Source organism: Martes martes, assembly GCF_963455335.1.
Source record: "Martes martes genome assembly, chromosome: 10".
In the NCBI taxonomy this organism is placed as follows: domain Eukaryota; kingdom Metazoa; phylum Chordata; class Mammalia; order Carnivora; family Mustelidae; genus Martes; species Martes martes.
The window spans coordinates 43848059-43869158 of NC_137898.1; the positions used below are offsets into that span (position 1 = coordinate 43848059).

Below are 21100 nucleotides of genomic sequence, written 5' to 3' on the forward strand. Positions count from 1 at the left end.
TTGGGTTTATTTGTTGTTGTTTACTATTGATTTGTAAGAGTTCTTTATATATTATGGATACAAGTCTCTTATTAGACATTGGACTTGCAAATATTTTTTTCCAATCTGTGAGTTGTCTTTTTATTTTTTCCATGTTCCCCTTTGAGACACAAAAGTTTTCATTTTGATGAAGTTCAAAGTAACTTTTTTTTTAATCACTTGAACTCTTGATGTCATATCAGAGAATTTATTTAACTCAAGGTCATGGAATTTTACTCCTGTATTTTCTTCTGAGAGTTTTCTTGTTTTACCTCTTAAAATATTTAGAGTTATATCTTACAGTTTAGTTATTTGCATATCAACATAGTCAATTTCAAACTTGTTTCAAAACTTAATTTGAGGAGGTTTGGCATAAGATTTACTCTGGGTTAGTTTAGTCCTATGTCTAAAGCATGGCTCTTTCTGGAGGCTCAGTTAAATGCCCTGGACATTCAGTGAGGTCTCTCCACTCTGGCTAGTGAGACCTTTAATGTCTCCTATCCTTGCATAAGCTCCAGGAATTGCTCAGGTCTGTAATCCATTTGGAGTTAATTTTTGCATATGGTATAAGCACAGGTCCAGCTTCATTGTTTTGCATATAGATAAACAGTTATCCCAGCGCCATTTGTTTGAAACTATTCTATCCCCTTTGAACTGTCTTGGCACCCTTGCCAAAAATTAATTGACCATATATGTATGGGCTTATTTCTGAGATTTCAATTTTATTCTGTTGATTAATGTGTTATCCTATGTCAGTACCATGACTGCAAATTTAAGTGTACTCATCAACCTACTAGAGATTGATAGGCAGAGTAAAGAGTCTTGTAGGTTTTGACATGTTTAAGCATAACCCTTGTGCAATTCATTGACTGACCATTAGACTAAGCTATTCTAAGTATCTCATATAAGTGGAATCGTACAGTATTTTTTGTTGTTTTGTGATCAGATTATTTCACTTAGTATTATGTCTTTGAAGTTCATTCACATGGCAGCTGTACTGGAATTTTCTCCCTTTTTTAAGGCTGAATAATATTCCATTGTGTGTAAAACATTGTTTATCCATTCATCCATCAGTAGACACTTGGGTTGTTCCTGCATTTTAGTTATTGTAAATAATTCTCCTATAAACATGGGTATACAAATCTCTGTTTATGCCCCTGCTTTCAAGTCTTTGGAATATATATATATATATCTAGAAATAGAATTTCTAAATCATATGGTAATTCTATTTTTTATTTTTTTAGAAACTGTCATTTTCTTCCCCCATGGTGGTTGTGTTATTTTACATGCCCACCAGCAACGCACAAGGGTTCAAGTTCTCTACATCCTCACCAATGCTTGCCACCTTTTTTTAAAATAATAACCATCCTAATGAGTGTGAAGTATGTCTCATTGTGCTTTTGATTTTTTCCCTAATGATTAATTCATGCATTTTTTTCTTATACTTATTGGCTATTTGTGTATCTTCTTTGGAGAAATGCCTTGGTTATTTGCCCTTTTAAAAAGTGAGTTGTTTGTTTCTTTGTTGTTGAGTTGAGGAATTCTCCATATACTCTGGATTCAACCATTATTTTGCAAGATTTTTTCCTTTTCTTCTCTCCTTCTGGTCCTTAAATTACATGTATTTTACATCTCTTTATATTATTTTACAGGCCACTGAGGCTCTGTTTATTTTTTCAGCCTTTTTTTTTTCACTCTGTAATTCCTTTTGGACAGTTTTTCTTATGTCTTCAAGTTTGTTGATGTTTTCTTCTGAAGTCTCTAATCTCTTAATCCTGTTTTCATTGAAAATTTTGTGTTTTCATCTCTAGACGTTCCATTTCCTTCTTTAAAATATCCTCCACTTCTTTTCTTATTATGTTAATATTTTTCTCTACATTCTTGAGCATATTTGTAATAGTTATTTTAAAGTCCTTGTCTGCTAGTATCATCTTTGTCATTTCTATGTCTGTTTCTATTGACTGATTTTTCTCCTAGTTTTAAGTCACAGTTGCCAGGTTCCTTGCATGTCTGGTAATTTTTTTAAATTGGTTGAATGAACATTATTATCATATTGTTGAGCATCTGGATTTTGTTTCTTCGAGAGAATATCTAGAGTTATATCTTACAGTTAAGTTATTTGCATATCAACATGGTCAATTTTACACTTGTTTCAAAACATAATTAGAGCAGGTCCTCCATAGGATTTACTCTGGGCTAGTTTAGTTCTATTTCTATGGCAAGACCCTCTGGAGGCTCAATTAAATGCCCCAGACATTCAATGAGGTCTCTCCACTGTGGCTGGTAAGAACCTGAATGTCTCCTATTCTTGTATAAGCTCCAGGAATTGCTCAGTTTACAACTGGTCAATAGTTCTTTCCTCAGTCTTATAGTTTCTGCCTTGTACGTGTGTCCTTTAGTATTCATCAACAGATAATCTATGCAGATTTCTGGAACTCTTTTCCTACATAACTCCCTCTACTTTGATGCTCTGCTACACAATTTCCAGTTACCTCAGATTTCCTGCTGTGATCTCTGTCTTTTCAAGTCATTGAGACCACCACCCTCTGCTGGGGCTTCCCCATCTCTGTGTTTTTTTCCAGAAAATGCCTGTAGGCAGAAGGTTGGAGCTTTCTAGTAAGACTCATTGCACTTATTTTCTTTCCTCTTAGGGATCCTAGCCCTGCATTGCCTGTTGTCCAATGTCTGAAAACACAGATCTCATGTATTTTGTCCAATTTTCTAATTGTTTATAATTGCATGGTGGGTGTGCAATTGCAGGATACTCTGTTGTAAGGTCATGTTGTAAGGTCAAAACAAAACTCTTGTTTTCTAATTGTGTTTTTGTATATTAGCTCCCTATTTTATAGATACTTAAATATCCTCACAAATCATCCCGGGGATGTTTATTAGAATACTGTGCATGTCTTTCATGTTTCTTGAATTGATGGTATTTCACTGATGGAAATTACCCCCGCCATCTCAGCTTGGCTATCATTTTGGGGTAGTCCATCATTTTCAAGTAGCTAGTGAATTTTAATTGACTGGTAATATTTATAATAAAGGTCTACATTAATCTGAATTGATATTATGTGGGAGTTTCTCAGCATTTGTGTAGGTGGGTGATGGGGGGAGACACACCATAGCCATTCATTCACTGGCTAACGCTGGTTCCTTTGATGGTGGGATCACAAGGATGTTCCCACACATGACCTCTTCTAATCTTTACATGATTCTCACCACTATTATAATGATTATTCCAATTTCACAGTTGAGGAAATTGAAGTTCAGAGATGTTCAGTAACTTTCCCAGGTCACAGAACTGCTGAGTGAAATAATCAGGATTAGAACCCAGTCAGAAGTTCTGTCCAACCTATGTACTGTGCTATCTCCCATTTGCTTCATAGCTTCCAGAAATTTTGTGTATTTGGCCTATTAATGGAACTATTCCATGTTTTTCATTATAGGTACAGATATTTTCTAGTTTTAAATTTTCTTTGTCATATCATATAGCTTTTTTGAGTATTTTGAGAGTATCTGTGGTATTAGTCTTTTTATCTTGAAACTATAGCCCACAACATTTTTTTAAAAGATTTTATTTATTTATTTATTTGGGAAAGAGAGAGCAGAAGGAGGAGCAGGGGAAGCAGAAGAAGCAGACTGACCACTGAGCAGGGAGTCCAATGTGGGGCCCAATGCAGGGCTCAATCCTGGGACCCTAGGATCATGACCTGAGCTGAAGGCAGATGCTTAACCAACTGAGCCACCCAGGATCCCTATAGCCCACAACATTTTTTTCCATATTATCAACTATTTACATCAAATTCATCTTAAGTTCAAGTTCTCAGTGGAATGACTGAGACAAAGGAAGACATTTTTAAAAAGTAGGCTCCGTGCCTAACGTGGGCCTTGAACTCACACTCCTGAGATGAAGACATGAGACCACGACACCAATGCTCCACCAACTTAGCCACCCAGGCGCCCCAAGGAATAGACATTTTTGAGGGACTTCATACATGCTTTGTAAAGGTAAAATAAAATTCTAGTCAATTTTACCAAGAGAATCTCATCAAGTGGTGCATAAGAATACCAGCTGTTCCAGGAAGTGTAATTTTTAATTGGTGTCTTTGAAAGACCTGAAGATTCTAAGATGTCTAATGGTAGAATTTGAGGCCCAATGACATATGTGCAGAGGAGGTATTTTCGGGAGCAGTCCCTTCCCTGTACCTCCCAAATCCCTTACAGACCCCCTTTCTCATTGGGCGGCCCCTCCTGCGCATGTTGGGGGCAGGGCCTGTGCTGGGGACACCTCTGCCAGGACCCTGCTGATCTATGTTCTCGCCTGACACTCAGCAGCTGTCGTGGAGGCGTGGGCTGCAGGCGCTGTTCCCCATGGGCCGTGTGCAGGCTGCAGGCCGGGATCCTTTCCCGCCTAATCCGAGGGGCACTGGTGGTGGGGAGGGAGACAGCTGGGTGTAACTGATCTGCAAAGGAATGGAGTGGTGCAGGCCTCCCAGTGCTGGGCTGGGCTGTCTGTAGGCTGCCCTCTCCAGCTGCCTCATTTTAACCCTTCCCTCTCTTACTTCTGTCTCCCCTCTCCATCCTGGGACTCCATCCCGGAACATTCCCAGACCCCTAGGAACATCTCTGACTGGGTCTGAACACCTTGCAGAGGACCCAGCCTTCTAATAGCTACTGTTGGGGAGGCCAGGGCAGGAGCAAGAGGCACCTATCTTAGATGGAGACAGAACTCTTGGAAGGCCCAGCAGGTGACTCAGGCAGGGAAGGCTGTGAGGTTCGAGCAAGGAGACCCTGCGTGGGTTGGAAGTCGGAGGAAACTCCCTGGAGGATGGAATGGAAGGAGCACTGGGTTTGGAGTCTGGTGTTGGCTCTGCTCACTTTGCAGTGAGCCTTGGGTAAATCACTGTCTCTCTCTAGGGTCAGTTTCTGCTCCTGGAGATGTGGAGTTTGAAGGAGTTGACCTTAAATGTTCTGTCCACAGTAGCAACAATAGCTCCGTTCATTAAATTCCTATGATAAGTCACGGGCTTTACCTGTAAACATTCTTACTCACTTTGCCAGATTCTCATTTCCATTTTAGTGATGAAACTGAGATTTGGAGAGGATAAATCATGTAGCTGTTCAGAGAAAGAGCCAGACCCCATCATCTGCGCTCTTCCCCTAAGCATGCTGCTCGCTCAGCTCCAACCATGTATAACCAGTGCCTGAGCTCAGGGGGAACTGGGACAGGAAACACAACTTTCTGGGCACAGCACACTCAAAGGCTCGGTCGTGAGCCCGAGAGCTCCTGCAGGAATGGTGGGCTGGGGTCTGTCAGGCCCTGTGCTTCAGCTTTTCTCCTGCTCTGTGGTCCACTCCGGCTGGGATCGCCTGGCTCAGCCAGGCAGCTTCCCACAGGGCGGCAGACTCTGCAGTTGTCCGGCCCGTTCCCATCCATGATCTCACTTGACATTCATGCCAGCCCTAGCATGTAGAACCTGTCACCCCTCCTCACAAAGGGGGACTGAGGCCTGACGTTTGCCAACATCCTATAATTGGGAACTGGACAAAGAGAGACTAGAATATTCTTTCCACTATCCTATCCGGCTTCTGGGAGGAAGGGGCCTGAATGGTAGCTATTAGCCACCCGGCATTCTGCTTCTTGCTTTTCCCAGTGAGAAGGAAAGTCTGGGTGTGGACTCTGGAATGAGACAAGTACGGGCTCATGTCCTGAGTTCCCCCACTCTCCAGCTGTGCAGTTGCTTAACCTCTCTGAGCCTTAGCGTCCTTCTCTGTTGTAATGAAACATGGGTGAAGAATGAATGAAGGTGAAAGCAAGGTCTGTGTCCCCCTTTCTTAAGCAGAGCATCGAGCTGCACTGGCATGTGACACCGCAGGCAAGCAGAACCAAGGGCCAGGGGGGCGCCGTGACCAAAAAGAAGGAGGCTGTGGGTGGGGGTTTTGCAGCTCAAGGTTGGACTGAAGACTAGGCAGGAGCTGCCCAGAGAGAGGAAGGAAAAGGGCATCCCAGATGAGGCAAGAGCCGAAGGCAAAAACACAGACGCAGGAATGGATGTGGTGTGTGGGGGGTGGGGGGCAGGGACACACTATCTTTCGCTGGCTGGAGAGGACCCTGTCCCAGAGGGAGGTCAGTCTTCACGGCAAGTTGGGGCTGAGTAGCAAACCTCCAGAACAGCTCAACTCTGAAGAATGAGTTCTCCAAGTGTGCAGGGGCTGGACTTTCACCCACCATGTTGCCCACCTTTCTCCTCCCCTTCCCTCTGCCCCGGGCTGCCAGGACCTCTGGGCAAAGAGCCGGCTGGGTATGCAGTTCCAGCTTGGGAGAGACAGCTGTGCAGGCCTCCTGCCTGCTGCAAGGGATTAACTGGCACTGCCGCAGTATGTTGGGGGGCACCTGGCTCCCTGGATCTGCCCACCGCTATCCTCTTTAACTTCTTGCTGCCCGGCTCCTCACTTGCATGTTTAAAGGTATGTTCATACTCAGTTTCCAGTGGCCTGTGTTAGACACTGGGGACCCAGGATGAATAAAGATGGAAAGCAGGGTCCACCGAGCCAGAAGGTACTTACCTGCCACTGCTCTTCCTCATGCCAGCCAAGGGCCCTCGGAGATCCTGATCTCTCCCCCAGCGAAACCCGTCTCTCTCCACTGGCTCCTCTCAGCGTATATGGTCAATCACTGTCTTCCTCAAACCTTCAAACAAATAAATCTTCCCTTGACCTCATGCCCTCTCTTCGGTCCTACTCAGCCAAACTCCTAAGCTTTGTCCCCACTATCTCCACCTCCTCGCTAGGAAGACATATTCCAGACCCAGGTCCCTTCTTCCTGGGCACACAGCTGGACTACAAATCGCAGCCTCCCCTGCAGTTAATTGTGGCCACATGCACAGGTTCTGGCTGTTGAGATGTGAGCGGAAGAGAGCAAGCCACTTGCTTTCCTATTTCCCCAGCCTCCAGTGCGAGCTGGCTTGATGCAGGTGAGCCTGTGCTGAAGATGGTAGTCCCTCAAGACAGAGGAGCCAGGGTCTCTGAATCATTTTGGATGGAAGGTTCCTGATACTCAGAAACACCTGTGTTTTTCTTTGTTTGTTTGTCTGTTTTTTTTATAGGAGGGAGACATAAACCTCTATCATGTTTGAGCCACAGAAAAGGTCTGACTTGCTGTTCATTTAAAAAAATGAGGAACTTCGTCCCCCTTCTCCTCCACCTCCTCAGGTGGGACAGTCCAGGATAGCAGGCAAGAGGGGACCTTGAGCTCAGAAAAGAGGGTTGGAAGTGGGGAAAGCTTTGCTTCAGGGAGGGCGATTTCCTGGTGCAGAATGTGACCAATGTTCTTATACAAGTAGCATCTGACCTTTAGCTTGAAATCGTTCCTGTTTGGTCCAGGGTTGTGATTGCCATCTGCCTTCCCCAAATCACCAGGAGCCATGTGAGGCTCCAAGGCCATGTGGTCAGAGCCTTGGGGAGATATAAAAGGCAGGGCCACCGCAGGGCGAAGGGGCTGGGGGAAGAGGCTGGGCTGGGCAGGTGCTGACCCAGTGTTGGGAGTGGTGAGGAAAGGGTTAAAGGGTCTGTGAGCAGGATTGGCTCTCCACTCCATGAGGGCGGTAAAATCAGCATGTCGCCTCCAATTTGCTCTGGCCTGACCTTGAACGTGAATCATTCCATCACAATGTCCTTATTGATTTCCACAGGAAGAAGATTAAGCCCAGAAAATCAGGGCGGGAACTTGAGCCTGAAGCAGGGAAAATGGGATGGTTCTGGGGCTCAAAATCCCTCGTGTTTGCAAAGACGTCACAGGGGGCCACAGGCTGTGCAGCCGCCAACTCAGCTACCAGGTCTTGGAGGGGCTGGGTCCTGGGTTTGTTTCCTTACCTGGCCAGTGTGTGGCCTGGGGGGTTCCCTCAAGCTGTAAATTACAGGAAGAGAATGGGGATGGGGAGATGCCATAGATACTCCTTGAGCCTTGAGTCTGTCCTGGGGTGATCATTTCATCCTTCTGTACACAGTGACAGTCTTTGGGACCCTCAGAACCAAACAGGATGTTCTGGGACCAATGTTGCCATTGAACCAGCTGGCCCAAACAGCCAGGAAGGGCCCTCCTCAGTCCTGAAAACCCTTCAAGGGAATGAGCCTGGTGTGTGTGTGTGTGTGTGCATGCACGCACACATATGTTTTTCCCTGCGTAGATGCATAAAGGTGGGTCGTTCTGTGGGAACTGACACACAATTTCCTTTCTTTGTTTGAGGTATCCTTGAGAGCCTGCTGTGTCAGTATAAGAAACAGCTCTATAATCCTCACGGTGTGTCTGTACTGGGCGATCTAATCATTCCCTATCGGAAGGCATGTCAAGTTGTTACTACTTATAAAAAAATTAAGATAATGCTATAATAAACAATTGGCACTTGCCTCCTTGTATGAATTACTTCTTTAGATGGCGTATTAGTTTTCTATAGCTGCGGTAACAAATTACCACGCACTTAATGGCTTAAAGTAACACAAATGTATTCTCTTAGAGTTTCAGAGGTCAGAAATCTTAAATCGGTTTCACTGGTTAAAATCAAGGCGTGGGCAGTCCTGCGTTCTTTCTGGAGGCTCCAGGGGAGAATCCATTCCTTGTCCCTCCCAGCTTCTAGAAGTCGCCCGCATCCTCTGGCCAGTGGCCCCTTCCTCCAACCTCAAAGTGCATCATTTCAACCTCAGCATCTGTCATCCCATGTCCTCTGACTCCGACTCTCCTGCCTCCCTCTTACAAGGACTCTTGGGATTATACTGGGCCCACGTGGATAAGCCAGGATCACCTCCCCACCTCAAGGGTCTTATTCACACCTGCAGAGTCCTTTTTACTATGTCAAGTCACTTATTCCGAGGTTCCTGGCATGAATATGTCCTTTTTACTATGTCAAGTCACTTATTCCGAGGTTCCTGGCATGAATATGTGGAAGACCATCCTTCAGCCTGTCACAGCTGTCTAGAAATTCAAGAGTTTCACCAAAGGGTATAGGTATTTTTGATGTGAATCACCATCTCCAAATTGTTTTAATGAACACTGACATCAGCATTGGGCAATTGGGCAACACTGATCAAGGTTTAAGTTCCTCCTTGTCTCCTGTCTTCTCCGCAGCACAGAGCACAGTATCATGCTGGGCGATGATTTGCTTCTTCCTAATCTTTCACTGGAGTGTCTGAGCGTAAAGGAGTTGGTTTCTCAGGAGGAAGCTGAGGGAACAGGACTGGGATGTTTGGCCAGAGGGCTGGGGTGCGAGGTTGGCTTCCAGGAGGAACAGGCAGGAGGGGATGCCTGGCTGGAAGGGCAGGTGAGGAGGGAAGAAAAGGCAGGAATACTGTGATTCCAGTGATGGGTGTGATCAGCGGAAGCCAGGCACCTTGGTGGGGATGGGGCAGGTGCTGGGGCGCTGCCTCCAGCTAGAGCCCAGGAGGGCCAAGTCAGCAAAGCTGCGTCGTCGGTGACGGGTAGATGAACAGTCATCTGAAAGCCTGAGGTTGCCTTTCCAAACCGAGGTCCCCACTGGGACGCTAGCTCCCCAGCTCCCCATGTCCTCATCCTTCCTCCCATCCTTCCCTTGGGAGCCAATCTCCTGTCAGCTCAGTTCCAACAAGCTGGGAGCAGGCGCTGGGGGTCGGGGGGAAGTGCTGGGGGCAGGTGGGGAAGGAGAAGTTGGAGTGACCTTCAGGGCCATGAAATAGGGTCTTCTCTTCACAGCTGAAATTCCTTCAGAGTCAAAGCAGACCAGACACCTTCAGAGACGCTCAGAGGCCTGGTGTCTTTCCGTGGTTTATTAGATACAGAACCAGAATGTAGATACGAGAACAAAGAGGCTGCAGGAACAGCTGGGGCCCAACCTGGCACAGGCTACTAACCCCAACCCTAGGGCAGCCCCACGGCTCCAGGCACATCAGGGTAGTGCTGGGGCGTGAACCACCTCGTGTCCATGCCCTTTGCACCAACGGAACAAAGGGGCATGTGGAGGTGACTTGTAGAGTGGGGTGTGAAAGGGACCTTGGCCCTGGCTTTAAGAAGGACACTCTGGTTCAGAGACAAGGCTCTGACAAAACGCTGAAAGACCAGTTGTATGTGTGGAGCGCCTGCATTTCCCACTGACAGATGCTCTCCTGCAAAACAGTCCCACAAAGCAGAGAGCTAGGAATTGGCTGAGCCACAAAACTCACCTCGGGCCCCTCCAGAGCCCAACTCTGCTATGTCCTTGGAGAAGAGGCACATGGCAAAGCCAGGCATGCCCTTCCAGGCTGAAGGTACCCCAAAATAACCAATGGCCCTTGGGGGCTCCTGCCACCACCTCACAAGAACCAGCTCATGTGTCAGGGAGGCTGGGAGTGGGGGCTACATAGGGAGCAGGCATGGGTCTGTTCTTCTAAATCCTTTCCTGAACCCCAGGTAACAACAGGATGCCAGGGCATCCCTCTTGGGTCTACAGGGGACTCAAAGGTCACTGAGCCCATTCCCCTGTCTCTGGGCCTGACCTTGCAGACATTGGTGGGAGGACCTGGGAACCCACCCTCTTCACTTCTGGGAAATCCCCCTGTGTAGCCCCATGCAGGCCTGTGTATTGCAATTAAAGCCTCCTTGTCCTTTTACTGTGTCTATGGTTCTCCCAGGGTAGAAAGGGTCCATCACATCCCAGCCCTGCACATGGTCTTGAGTCTAGTTTGGGGCCTGGCTTCCCAGGAAATCTCTCCCCCTCCTCCCCCCTGCAGCCAGAGTCAGGCCTCAGGCCCATTCCGGACCTCAGCCAAGGACAGAGTCGAGTTCCCTGAGCCCTCAGGTATAGTGCTTTTTGGTGTATGCAAGAGAGGGAGGCCAGAGAAGAAGCCAGGATGGGCAGCTGTGGCCCTTTCTAGTCACTCTCTGAGCCTCTGCCCGTCACTCCGTGCTCAGCGCCTACCCGCTCTTCACACCAGTAGCACCCCTCAGGCCCACCCCCCCGACACCCTGGGCCCGCTGGAAGCAGAAGGTGGGGGTGGCAGAGGTGGTCCAGCCAGCCCTGGCCCCCAGGCCTCAGGACCACTGGCAGGCACAGTCGGTGGGCTCCTGCACCGTGTAGGGCACCCAGGTGGCATTGGTGGCACAGAAGAGCTGCACGGAGCGCCGCTGCAGGCCCACCTCCCGGCAGCACTTGCAAAAGCGGGCGTAGGTGTTGATGTTGTAGTTGTAGATGCTGGCGGACGGGCACCTCCCATCACAGGACACTAGGTTCACCTGGAGGTGGGTGGACTGGTGAGGCCAAGGGTGCAGCGCACCCCGCGAAGCCGCCTCTCCCACCGCCAGGGGGCGCCACTCACAGGGGTGTTGCTCCTGCATTCGTTCTTTCGGATGGTCATGCGGATGGTGACCTTCTTGCAGGAGCGCCCGTCCTCTTTACCTGGGGGGACAGGGAGGGGGCAGTTGTGGCTGAGAAGTGCTTGCAGGGGACAGTAGGATGGGCTGGACTGGGGCAGTTAGTGTCATGCTTGAGGGTCTCTCTACTGGCGTTAGTGCCCATGCATTAGAGCCCCTCCCCAGCAAAGAGAAAGCCTTTCACTCAGTGCCCTGGAGAGACAGACAGGAGGTGAAGGCAGGGGAGACAGGGAATGAGGTCTGGATGGCCTGGGGGGGGCGGTGCTCTGGGCTAGGGAAGAGGAGGATCTGGAGACAAGCCAGGCTGCCTCCCCACCCCAGCCCCAGTGCCTGTCTCTAACCCCTGTTGGTGACCCTGGCCCTGTCTCCACCCTTCTCTCAGCTTCAGCGTTCTGACTCTGAGAGGGCTTCTAGGATAAAGAATCAGCAATTTCCTGAGTGTATGGAAACCCACTACCCTGTGCCAGAAGCTGGCACACAGCAGGCTCACTGGGTTTCCGGATCCATCGGACAGGGTCAGGGGTTCGCCCGCCTCACGCAGTCCTCACAGGCATGGAAGATGACTGGCAGCAGCTTCCTCTGCCTGGGCTGCACCTCCCACAGACAAGCCATCTTAGGGCCGCTTAGGCCCTCACAGACGCAAATATCTCCGCCCCGGGCCTTTCCTGGGCCCCGCCTGAAACTACAACTCCCTCCCTCCACCCTCTGCTCCCTTCCCGACCCCTCCCTTGCCTTATTTCTAGCCTGGGCACCATCACCATCTCATCAGAGACACAAGGGTAGTTATGCTGGGGAAACGGAAGCTTCAGACCTTCTTTTGAACAGCCCCTCCCTCAACGTGCTGTGAGCTCTTTTCCATTCTAAATAAACACTCAACTTCACACCCTGATATGGGACTTGTAAGTTTGTATTCTTCTTCTTAATGAGGCTCCCCCAAATTGTGTAAGTCTCAATCCCCCTAAAACCAGATGTATCCGTCTTATATATTTTACTTATTATTCTGTCTCTCCCACTAAAACATCAGCTGTGTCTACGGTGCCTAAAACAGGGCCTGGCATGTCGATGCTCAGTAAATATTTGCCTGATGCACGGATTCCCTCTGTCACCCCAGGGAACCTGCCAGAAATGGTGGGGGGGGGGGAATTCTGGCCTCTGGGCCTCACCACAGTGGGTTTCCCACCATACCAGCTGGAGGACTCTTGGCCAGAGCTAAGTTCACTTTTTCCTCCCCCTCTGTTTGTAGCAGGCAAGAGGCCCAAGGGCTCTCCTGGCCATGGCCCTTGGGGTCCTGCACCGAGACCAGCTGACTGACCAGCGGGAGCAAAGCGGTGGCAGCATTGGGCGCTGATGGGCTCTGGGAGAGTGGGCACCGCTGAAGCATTCCCACACAAGCCCAGGGGGTGAGGCTCGCTATCCAGCATGCACTGTTGGCTGAAAGGCCCTTGCCAGAGGCAGGGAGCAGGGGCCCTGCCCTCCCCTCCCCCACCCCCAGAGCTGGGGCCATCTAGCAGAAGGGACATTGTTGGGAACAGCAACATGGCTGCACGCCTGCAATCCTTCTAAGAGGAGTACCTGGGTGGCAGTGGACACTAACCCGTGGAGGAGAGGCGGGGCTAACGGGGACCACAGGAAACAGGGTCCCCGGGGAACCTGGGAAGAGGGACATGGGTCACAGGTCACATGGGAGCACATGGAATATTCAGCGAACGTGAGTTGCGGGTCAGAGATCGGCCAAGGAGGCACTGAGCCCAGCTTTCCTGCTGTCTGTGACGTAGACACAAAAGGGTCCCAAATTCTGTCCTCCAAAGGCCAGTCTGAGGACCGTAGGGGGAGGGGAGGCACGTAGGCAAAGGTCCTACAGCTGACTGGAACGTGCCTGCATATGTGGCTGGGGCTGCGGGTTCTAGGGGCCGGATGTGAGGAGATGCCCAGAGCTCTCACTCAGACTGAGTCAGGGACCCCGCAGGCCTGAATCCCATCCGGGGGGCACTCTAAGACTGGGCTCCCGGCCACAGGGAGAATTCACCTGGGGGGTTTCTGGCTGGGGGTCGTGGCAGGTACAGGAGGAGGGAGAACAGCCAGGGAATTACTGACCTCCTGGACGTCCCCGTCTCCATCAAGAAGCCGAGGACTTTTGCTGGGATAGGGACATGAGTATGGTGTATGCCCATTTGCATATCTCTGCCAGTGCCATGAGCCCCATGGGAGGGGTGTTATTCCTTCATTTAATAACCCCTGATGAACCACCACTGGGGTGCCAGGCCAGGAACCTGGCCCTCTGAACCCTGGCATGATACCCTGTTCCCTGACCTGAAAGGTGTCCCCCTTCACCCCTGGGCCTCAGCCGTGCTCACTCACATGTCCTGCAGCATCCTTCTAAGGAAGGTACCACTGAGCCCCCAACCTAGAAGGAGAGGAGAGGAGGTGAGTGGGAGAGCCTGTCCCAGATCTGGAGCCAAGATCCCAGCAAGAGGCAGTGAGAGTGACTCCTTTTCTCCCATGATGCTCCAGGAGAGGAGCACCAGGTCTTTCCGTCCATCAGGCCCAGGCCAGTGGGAGAAGGGGCCCCTGGGCTGGCCATGGGAGAGCCACAGAGGCTAACCTGACTGGCTGGGACAGTGGTACTAAGGTGGCCTGTGGCCCCAGTGTGACTGCAGGCTGGATAAGAGGGTGTGGGCCCCCCATCCTTCCAGGGGGCAGCTTCCGCCATGCCCCAACCTGTTCTCTCAGTGCTTCCTGCACAGAGGGTCAGGGAGGGGAGGGGTGCAGGGGCTGACCCATTTGGGCCAGTGACCTGGGCTCTATCTCAGCCCTGGATAAGTCACCCCTTTCCTCTGGGCTTAGTTTTCCCACCTTGAAAATGGGGGCCCAGCCCTCCTCCTTGCTTATGAAATCAGCCAAACAATGATGTGAGAGAGCTTTGTGAATTAGGGAGTATATGCATGTAATTTTATGCGCATGTACGTGTGTGTACATGTGTGATTTTGTATTGTGAGGGTGAGTATGACTGGGAGGGTGTGTATTTGTTTTCTAGGTAAGATCAGAAATCTTTCAATGTCTGATATTAATCTCAGGAACTTCAATAATGCAACAATAACCCAGCCCTCCAGAAATCCTTTCCCTTGAGGTCTGCCCAGAGTGACAGCTGTCCCTTCTGGCGTTGGTTTGGTCAGTGGCAGTGCCATCAAGCCATCCCAGGACTGGACTGGGCATCTGCACGCTGTGTGTGGCCTGTGTGCCCTGTTGTGTGATGGTCCATGGCATGTGTTCTGGCAAGCGGAGGGGTTCACAGCCCCATGAGGTGTGCGGTGTGTGTGAGGGACTGACTGTCCGTGTTGGTGTGTGTGTAAGGATGGATATTTGCGTACACCTGGGCGCTGCCCTGTGATGCCTGGGGACGTTGGCTGTGATGTGGTCAGAGCGGGACCACATGGAGGGATGTGGAGCTGGGGTGGCAGGGTGCGTACAGACTCCAGTGGACCCCTCCTCCCTCACCTCAGCACACAGGAACCCCCCCCCCCAGCCCCCACGCCCCCTGCCAGTCAGACGGCCGGTATCCCTGGCTTCAGGCCACGCCATGCAGGGAGGAAGTTGGCACTGACCTTGGCACACTCAGTCTCGTTGAGTGGGGGACAGCTGATGGGTGAGCGGACGAGCACGGCGCCCAGGGGAGTGCTGCTGCAGTGATAGCGGGCACAGTCTGCGATCCAGGACGCCCCAGGCTGGAGGGCACAGAGGTGGCCAGATGGCCCGTGGGAACTGCTAGGGCACAACTCCGAACACAGGTGTGGCCCAGGACCCAGCACTGCCCAGGATCCCGTCTGCACCTCTCCCTGAGCCCTGGCCTACCCCTAACCCCCAGCACACCTTCCCCAGGTGGGTAGCTGGGTGGCCGCCTACCAAGAACAGGGAGGTGGTGCCGTTGGGGAAAGTGAAGAGGCAGGACACGTTCCTGCAGGAGCCGCAGCAGGCCGCCAGGTCCCGTGGGTGCTCGTACTCCTGGTTCTGCAGGATGGGGCAGGACGAGAGGGGCCTCAGCCCTGTGCCCACCTCCACGCTCCTGCTTTTCCTACTGATCCCGAAGCCCAGAGCAGGCCGTCCTCAGAAAGGGAGCTCCCAGCCTCTCATGTCAGGCAGGAAGGTCTTCCCTCCGTCCTCCTCAAGCCTCCCTCACAGCAATTCCTAGACCCCAGCCCCGTGGATGAAGAGCATTTCCACCCATTTCAGAGACAGCACTGCTGGTGATTAAGGGTGCTCCTTCTGGCTGCGCGTAGACCTCAGTTTGAGTCCTAGTCCCTGCGGGAATTTGGACAAATGACTGGACCTCCCTCAGCCTCTGTTTTCTCATTTGACAAATGGGGCTATTTCCACCCCCAACCCTCGTTAGCTTTTACAAGACCAGTCGCTATCCTAGCTACTGGGCATGCAGAAGTGCTCAACAAAGGATAGCAGCACAGACACCCACACAGAGCATCAAGGAGTGGGCCAGTCATAAGTAGGTGCCTCCATTTGTGTTCTCTCCATCAGATACCTGCCCTGGCCAGACCCGCATTCTTGCTGTTCCCCTCCTGGAGTCTCCCAACCCGGCCCGAGCTCAGCATCTTCCACAGGGATCTCTGAAGGGCCCCTCCCACCAGCACTACTCTTCAGACATGTCTAGAAAGCTTGAGGATCCTCTGATTCCTGGAGCACCCAAGATCACCCAGGCTGGTGCCTTGACCCTGCCCATCCCCCTCCCGCCCCACACCTACCGCCTCACAGTGGACGTCACACAGCACAGAGGTGGTGTTGATTTGGTAGAAGCTGGTAAGAGGGTCAAGCACGTCAGTGCAGCGTGAGGTGTGGCACACGCCGTCTGCCGAGAGCTCCACCACAGTCTGGCCTGGCAGCATCACCCCCAGCTCGCGGCTCAGGCACACAGGGGCCTTCACTGGGTAGGTGTGTGGGATGACCGCAGTCACCAAGAGCCCAGCAGGCACATCCAGTGCCCCCTGGCCAGCCCAGCCTGGCCCTACCCAATGGGCTTCCCTTCCCCGCTCACCACACTCATATTTGGCGCAGCCGCACACATTCTCCACGCTGTGCAGGAACTCCTCGTCCAGCTGGGACTTCTCCCACTGGGTGGGGCAGAGGCAGTGAGCACCCCAGGGTGCAGAAGCCCAGGCCCGCCCTCGGGAGCAGTCTGCCACCGGGGCCCTTGTCTTTGTCAGTTGGCTCCTTGCTGTGGGTGGGGAGGGGGCTGGCGGGCCTGGGGCCCTTGGCTCCCAGGGAGCTCAATCCCTCCCCAGCCAAGGGAAAAATTCCCAGTGTGGCTCCCCACTGAGGAACACTCCCCAGTGTCCTCTCCCAGGGCTAAGGGCTCTCCTTTCACCCCAAGCACCCACTGGCCACCTCAGCCAGGGACCATTGCCTGGCTGTCAGCCAAGAACCCCGCATGGCTAATACCATTTACCCTCCTCATTCACCAGTTGAAGGGAGAAGAGGAGGGATGGGGAGGGGGAGAAAATGAGAGAAAGTGTGTGTTGTGGGACATGGGGTGAGGAGAATATATATAATCAGAAAGTGGTGAAAAAACCCCTTTAAACATAACTTCACATTTCTTAAAGTATTTTCCCTTCCCTCAGGGGCCGTGCAGCCTGGAGGCGAAGGGCATGGCCTCTGGAGTCAGATTTCCTGGGTTCTAATCCTGACTATGACTTACTAGTTTCATGACCTTAACCTTAGTCTCCTTATCTGTATAACTGAGATCATCATGGAATCAAGCTCATTGGGCTGTCATGAGAATTAATCGGACAATATACATAAAAAGGCCTAGGAACGTCCCTGACATATAGTTAACTCTCAGTAAACATCAGCTGCCGTTATGAGTTTCATCACCATCATCATCATCTTCACCACCCCCCCACCATCATCACCATCACTATCATCACCATCACTGTCATCTCCATCATCACTGTCATCTCCACCATCCCCACCACCACTGTCATTGCTATCACCATCATCACCATCATAGTCACCATCATCTTCGCCATCCCCCCCACCATCATCACCATCATTATCATCACCATCACTGTCATCTCCACCATCCCCACTACCACCATCATCACCATCACCATCATCATCACCATCATCTTCACCATCCCCACTACCACCATCATCACTATCACCAATATTGTCATCTTCACCATCCCCATCCCCACCATCCCCACCACCACCGTCATTGCTGTCCCCAACAGCATTGTACTTGCTCACCATGATGCTGAAGCATGAGCATGCCCACTTTATCAATGTGGGCACTGTACTCAGAAAGCAGAGCTTAGGACAAGGAAGCTGATGAGGAAGCCAAGGCTTTCTGCACTACATTAAAGGAATAGGGTCTCCAGGGGGTGGGACAGAAAGGGGATGGCAGATCTCAGAGAGTGGGGAGAAACAGGGTCTCCATACCAGGTGGCACCGGGGCACTGGAATTGTGTCACAGTCACACTCTGAAAAACAGGAGAGGGCCGGGACCCATCTCACTGGGAGGTGTCCGGGTGGAAGTCACCCTGGGTCCCTATACTGCTCCCTCCCTTGCAGCCCCTCCTCTGGCCCAGCCTCAGCCCCAGTCAGGGTGGGGGTTGGGGGGAAGAAGCCAAAATCTTAGCCTCCCTTCAGCCTCCTGGGACACAGGGGCTGTGGCTTCTCGGGTAGGCCTGTGGGGAGGCAGGAGTGGGTCCTGGTTCTAAGCTCCACTCCAGAGGCGGGTGAGGCTAAACAGACAGACAGGCCAATCACAGGTTCCATTTGTCATCTGGGCTTCATCCTGCCCCATCCTCCTGAGAGCCCTTTCTAGAGCAGATGTGGGGCCTCTCCAGAAGTGAACATGGCAGGCGTGGAACTTCTGACCGTCTGTCTTTCCCAAATATGTATTCTAGCAAGTTCGGCTTTACTAGTCCAAGTGTCCGGCCTTGGGCAGGGACTGCTCAGGGAGAGCCTGCTGCCCGGGCAGCGCCAGCAAACCCAACAGACACGCAGGCTCTAGCTTCCCGGGAGGAGAGCGCAAGGTCAAAGCGCCTGTGAAAACACTCTCCTGGGTCCCTCACTCTTGCAGCAAATAGTTTTAAGCGCCTACTCTGTGCAGAGCTTTTCCTGTGCTCTGGGGACAAAGCTATGAATAAAACAGACCAAACTCTCTGGCCTCCTGACGTTAACATTGGAGGCCTGGAAAAAAGACGAGTGAAATAAATGCATAATAAAAAAAGACGAGTGAAATCAATGCGTAACTCTTTCTAAAATCAACTCTTTCTAAGTCACATTTTTACATAAAGCTCAATGGTGTTCGTTATTGATCATGGAGGCTCCCAAAGGGGTTTGAGGCAAATTTTAACGAAGATTTTTTTTTTTAACTAACAGCTGCAATAAAGACTTTTTTTTTTTTTTTTTAGATGGAAAAACCTTTGGGGAACAGGGAACTCGATTTTTTCCTTCTTTCATCCTGGGGAGAAAAAGGTGTAGGAATGCTAAGTGCCCAGCATTCAGATGCAGGGGGAGCAAGGCAGTGTTGGTGGTTCCGAGGGCTAGAACGTGAGCAGGTGGACCGTGGGGGCCGACCGTGGGGGCCGTTCCTCCCCTGCCTCCCTCTCTGTGGAGCTGTGGGGAGGGGCGTCTCCACGCAGGGACTCACCGCAGGACTTGTAGGGGCAGCAGCGGTCCGGGCTCCACACCTCCACCAGGGCAGTGCCCATGCCACACTGCACGTGGGGACAGCGGAAGCTCTCGCACACTGTAAAGAAAGGGAGGCAGCGGACACGTCAGATGCAGACACCTTGGAGCAGAAACCCCCAGAAATGCAACATCGGCTCCTCCTTGGTTGCCCCCACCCCCGCCCAATGTCCTTAGATACCCTCCAGGGCTAGAGCCCAGGGAAGAAGTCTGGGCTCCTGGAGTCTCCCCCTAGAACTACTTCTGGAAGCCTTAGTTCCACTCTGAGGAGGTATTAGCAATAGGACAGTGTCAAAACCTTAAAGTCACTCAACGGAGCCTTCCTTCCCCCTGGATTCTGTGTCACCCTGAGAGTAGGGTCAGATGGACGCCAGGGACCAGTGCAAGCTCCACTGCTGGGAATGAACCTTCCCTCTAGAGGAGAAAGCCATGCTATGCGCCCTGTGGGAACCATACCCACGGAGCCCACCTTGAGCCCGCTCTGCTTCAGGGATGCTACATTCCAGGGTGCACACTTCCCTTTTTCCTAGTCTTCAGGCAACCCCTCTTAGTCTGGGGTTCCTCAGCCATTCTCATTTATTGGGAAGACAAGGCAAGGATTGAGGGACTCCTGGGCACAACTTTGGGGTGGGGAGGGGAGGTGTTTGGGGCAGCACTTTGAAAACTGTAAGATTGATCTGATTTACTAAAAAAAAAAGTGTATTGGCACAGGTAAGGATTATCGATTGATGTCTCAAAAAATTATGAGGTGGAAGGGGAGAAGGACCTTTGTATAGGGTGAAAGTAACGGGTCCCTTGAAAACTATAAATGCAAGATGGCGACATGGGACAATCACCGCCCTCGGCCAGGGCCCACGTTAGCCTCAGTGACACTGTCTCGACCACGTGGTCTGTGTCGCATGATGTGACGTACAGCGAAGCTCGCGTCTGTGGAGCCCCACACTTGTGACTTGAGTCCACCGAGTCTTAGATCCGAATTCTGGTTTGCGGGAAGCGCAGAGGATGGGGGAGCAAGGTAAACAGTTCCAAGAGGGAGCAACAGATGAATCCGGAAGGTGGGACTTTTCTGCAGGACCCCAGCCCAAACTCTATAATTTTGTGTCGTGCAGAAAAAGACATCGATGCTAGGTCTAAAGATATTTAAGGGACAAAACAGGAATGTATGGTCCTGGACTGGACAAACCAGGGAAGCCCTGGATGGGGCATGATATAACTTGAAAATGTATCAACATGAGCTGAAAATAGTGGGTTAAAAAAAAGCAAGTAGGGGCGCCTGGGTGGCTCAGTCGGTTAAGCGGCTGCCTTCGGCTCGGGTCATGATCCCAGGATCCTGGGATCGAGCCCCGCATCAGGCTCTCTGCTCAGTGGAGAGCCTGCTTCTCCCTCTCCCTCTGCCTGCCGCTCTGCCTACTTACTTATGCTCTCTCTATCTCTCTGTAAAGTAAATAAATAAAATCTTAAAAAAAAGAGCAGGTATACATTTGTGATGACGTGGTTGGGCCCAGAGGGCATCATGCTAAGTCAGACAGAGAAAGACAAACACCATATGATTTCACTTATAGGAGGAGTCTGAAAAGCAGAACAAATGGGCAAACAAACAAACAAACAAAAAACAGACGTTTAAATACAGGGAACAAACTGGTGGTTGCTGGCGGGGGGAATAGGGGAAATAGGTAAAGGGGAGGGTACAAGCTTACAGTTATAAAATAAATAAGTAATGGAGAAGAAAAGTACAGCACAAGGAACAGGGTCAACAATATTATAATGACATGGTGTGGTGACAGATGGTGACGACATTCTTTAAGATGAGCCCAAAGGAATGTGCACATTTGTTGAAATGCTATGTTGTATACTTGAAACTAATTAACATTGTATATTAATTATACTCTAATAAAAACAATAAAACAAATAAGAAAATCTAAAAAATCATGTACAGTATGAGCTTATTTTGATTAAAAACACACACACGTATAAAGGCCTGGTGAGTATGTGGAAGGATGTATTCCA

General features: G+C 50.8%; 1 protein-coding gene across 1 annotated transcript in view; it reads right to left on the reverse strand.

The window, feature by feature from the left end:
* Positions 1–11053: 11053 nt before the first annotated feature.
* Positions 11054–21100, reverse strand: part of OTOG (otogelin) — a gene marked incomplete at both ends in the record, with an annotated part of 76567 nt that continues 66520 nt past the window's right edge. Inside the window, 9 exons of the mRNA XM_080816287.1 lie at positions 11054–11254; positions 11338–11417; positions 13751–13796; positions 14995–15114; positions 15293–15397; positions 16144–16322; positions 16434–16509; positions 17837–17877; positions 19056–19154. Coding sequence (XP_080672413.1) covers positions 11054–11254; positions 11338–11417; positions 13751–13796; positions 14995–15114; positions 15293–15397; positions 16144–16322; positions 16434–16509; positions 17837–17877; positions 19056–19154 — 947 coding nt within the window. The remainder of the gene's footprint in view (positions 11255–11337; positions 11418–13750; positions 13797–14994; positions 15115–15292; positions 15398–16143; positions 16323–16433; positions 16510–17836; positions 17878–19055; positions 19155–21100) is intronic.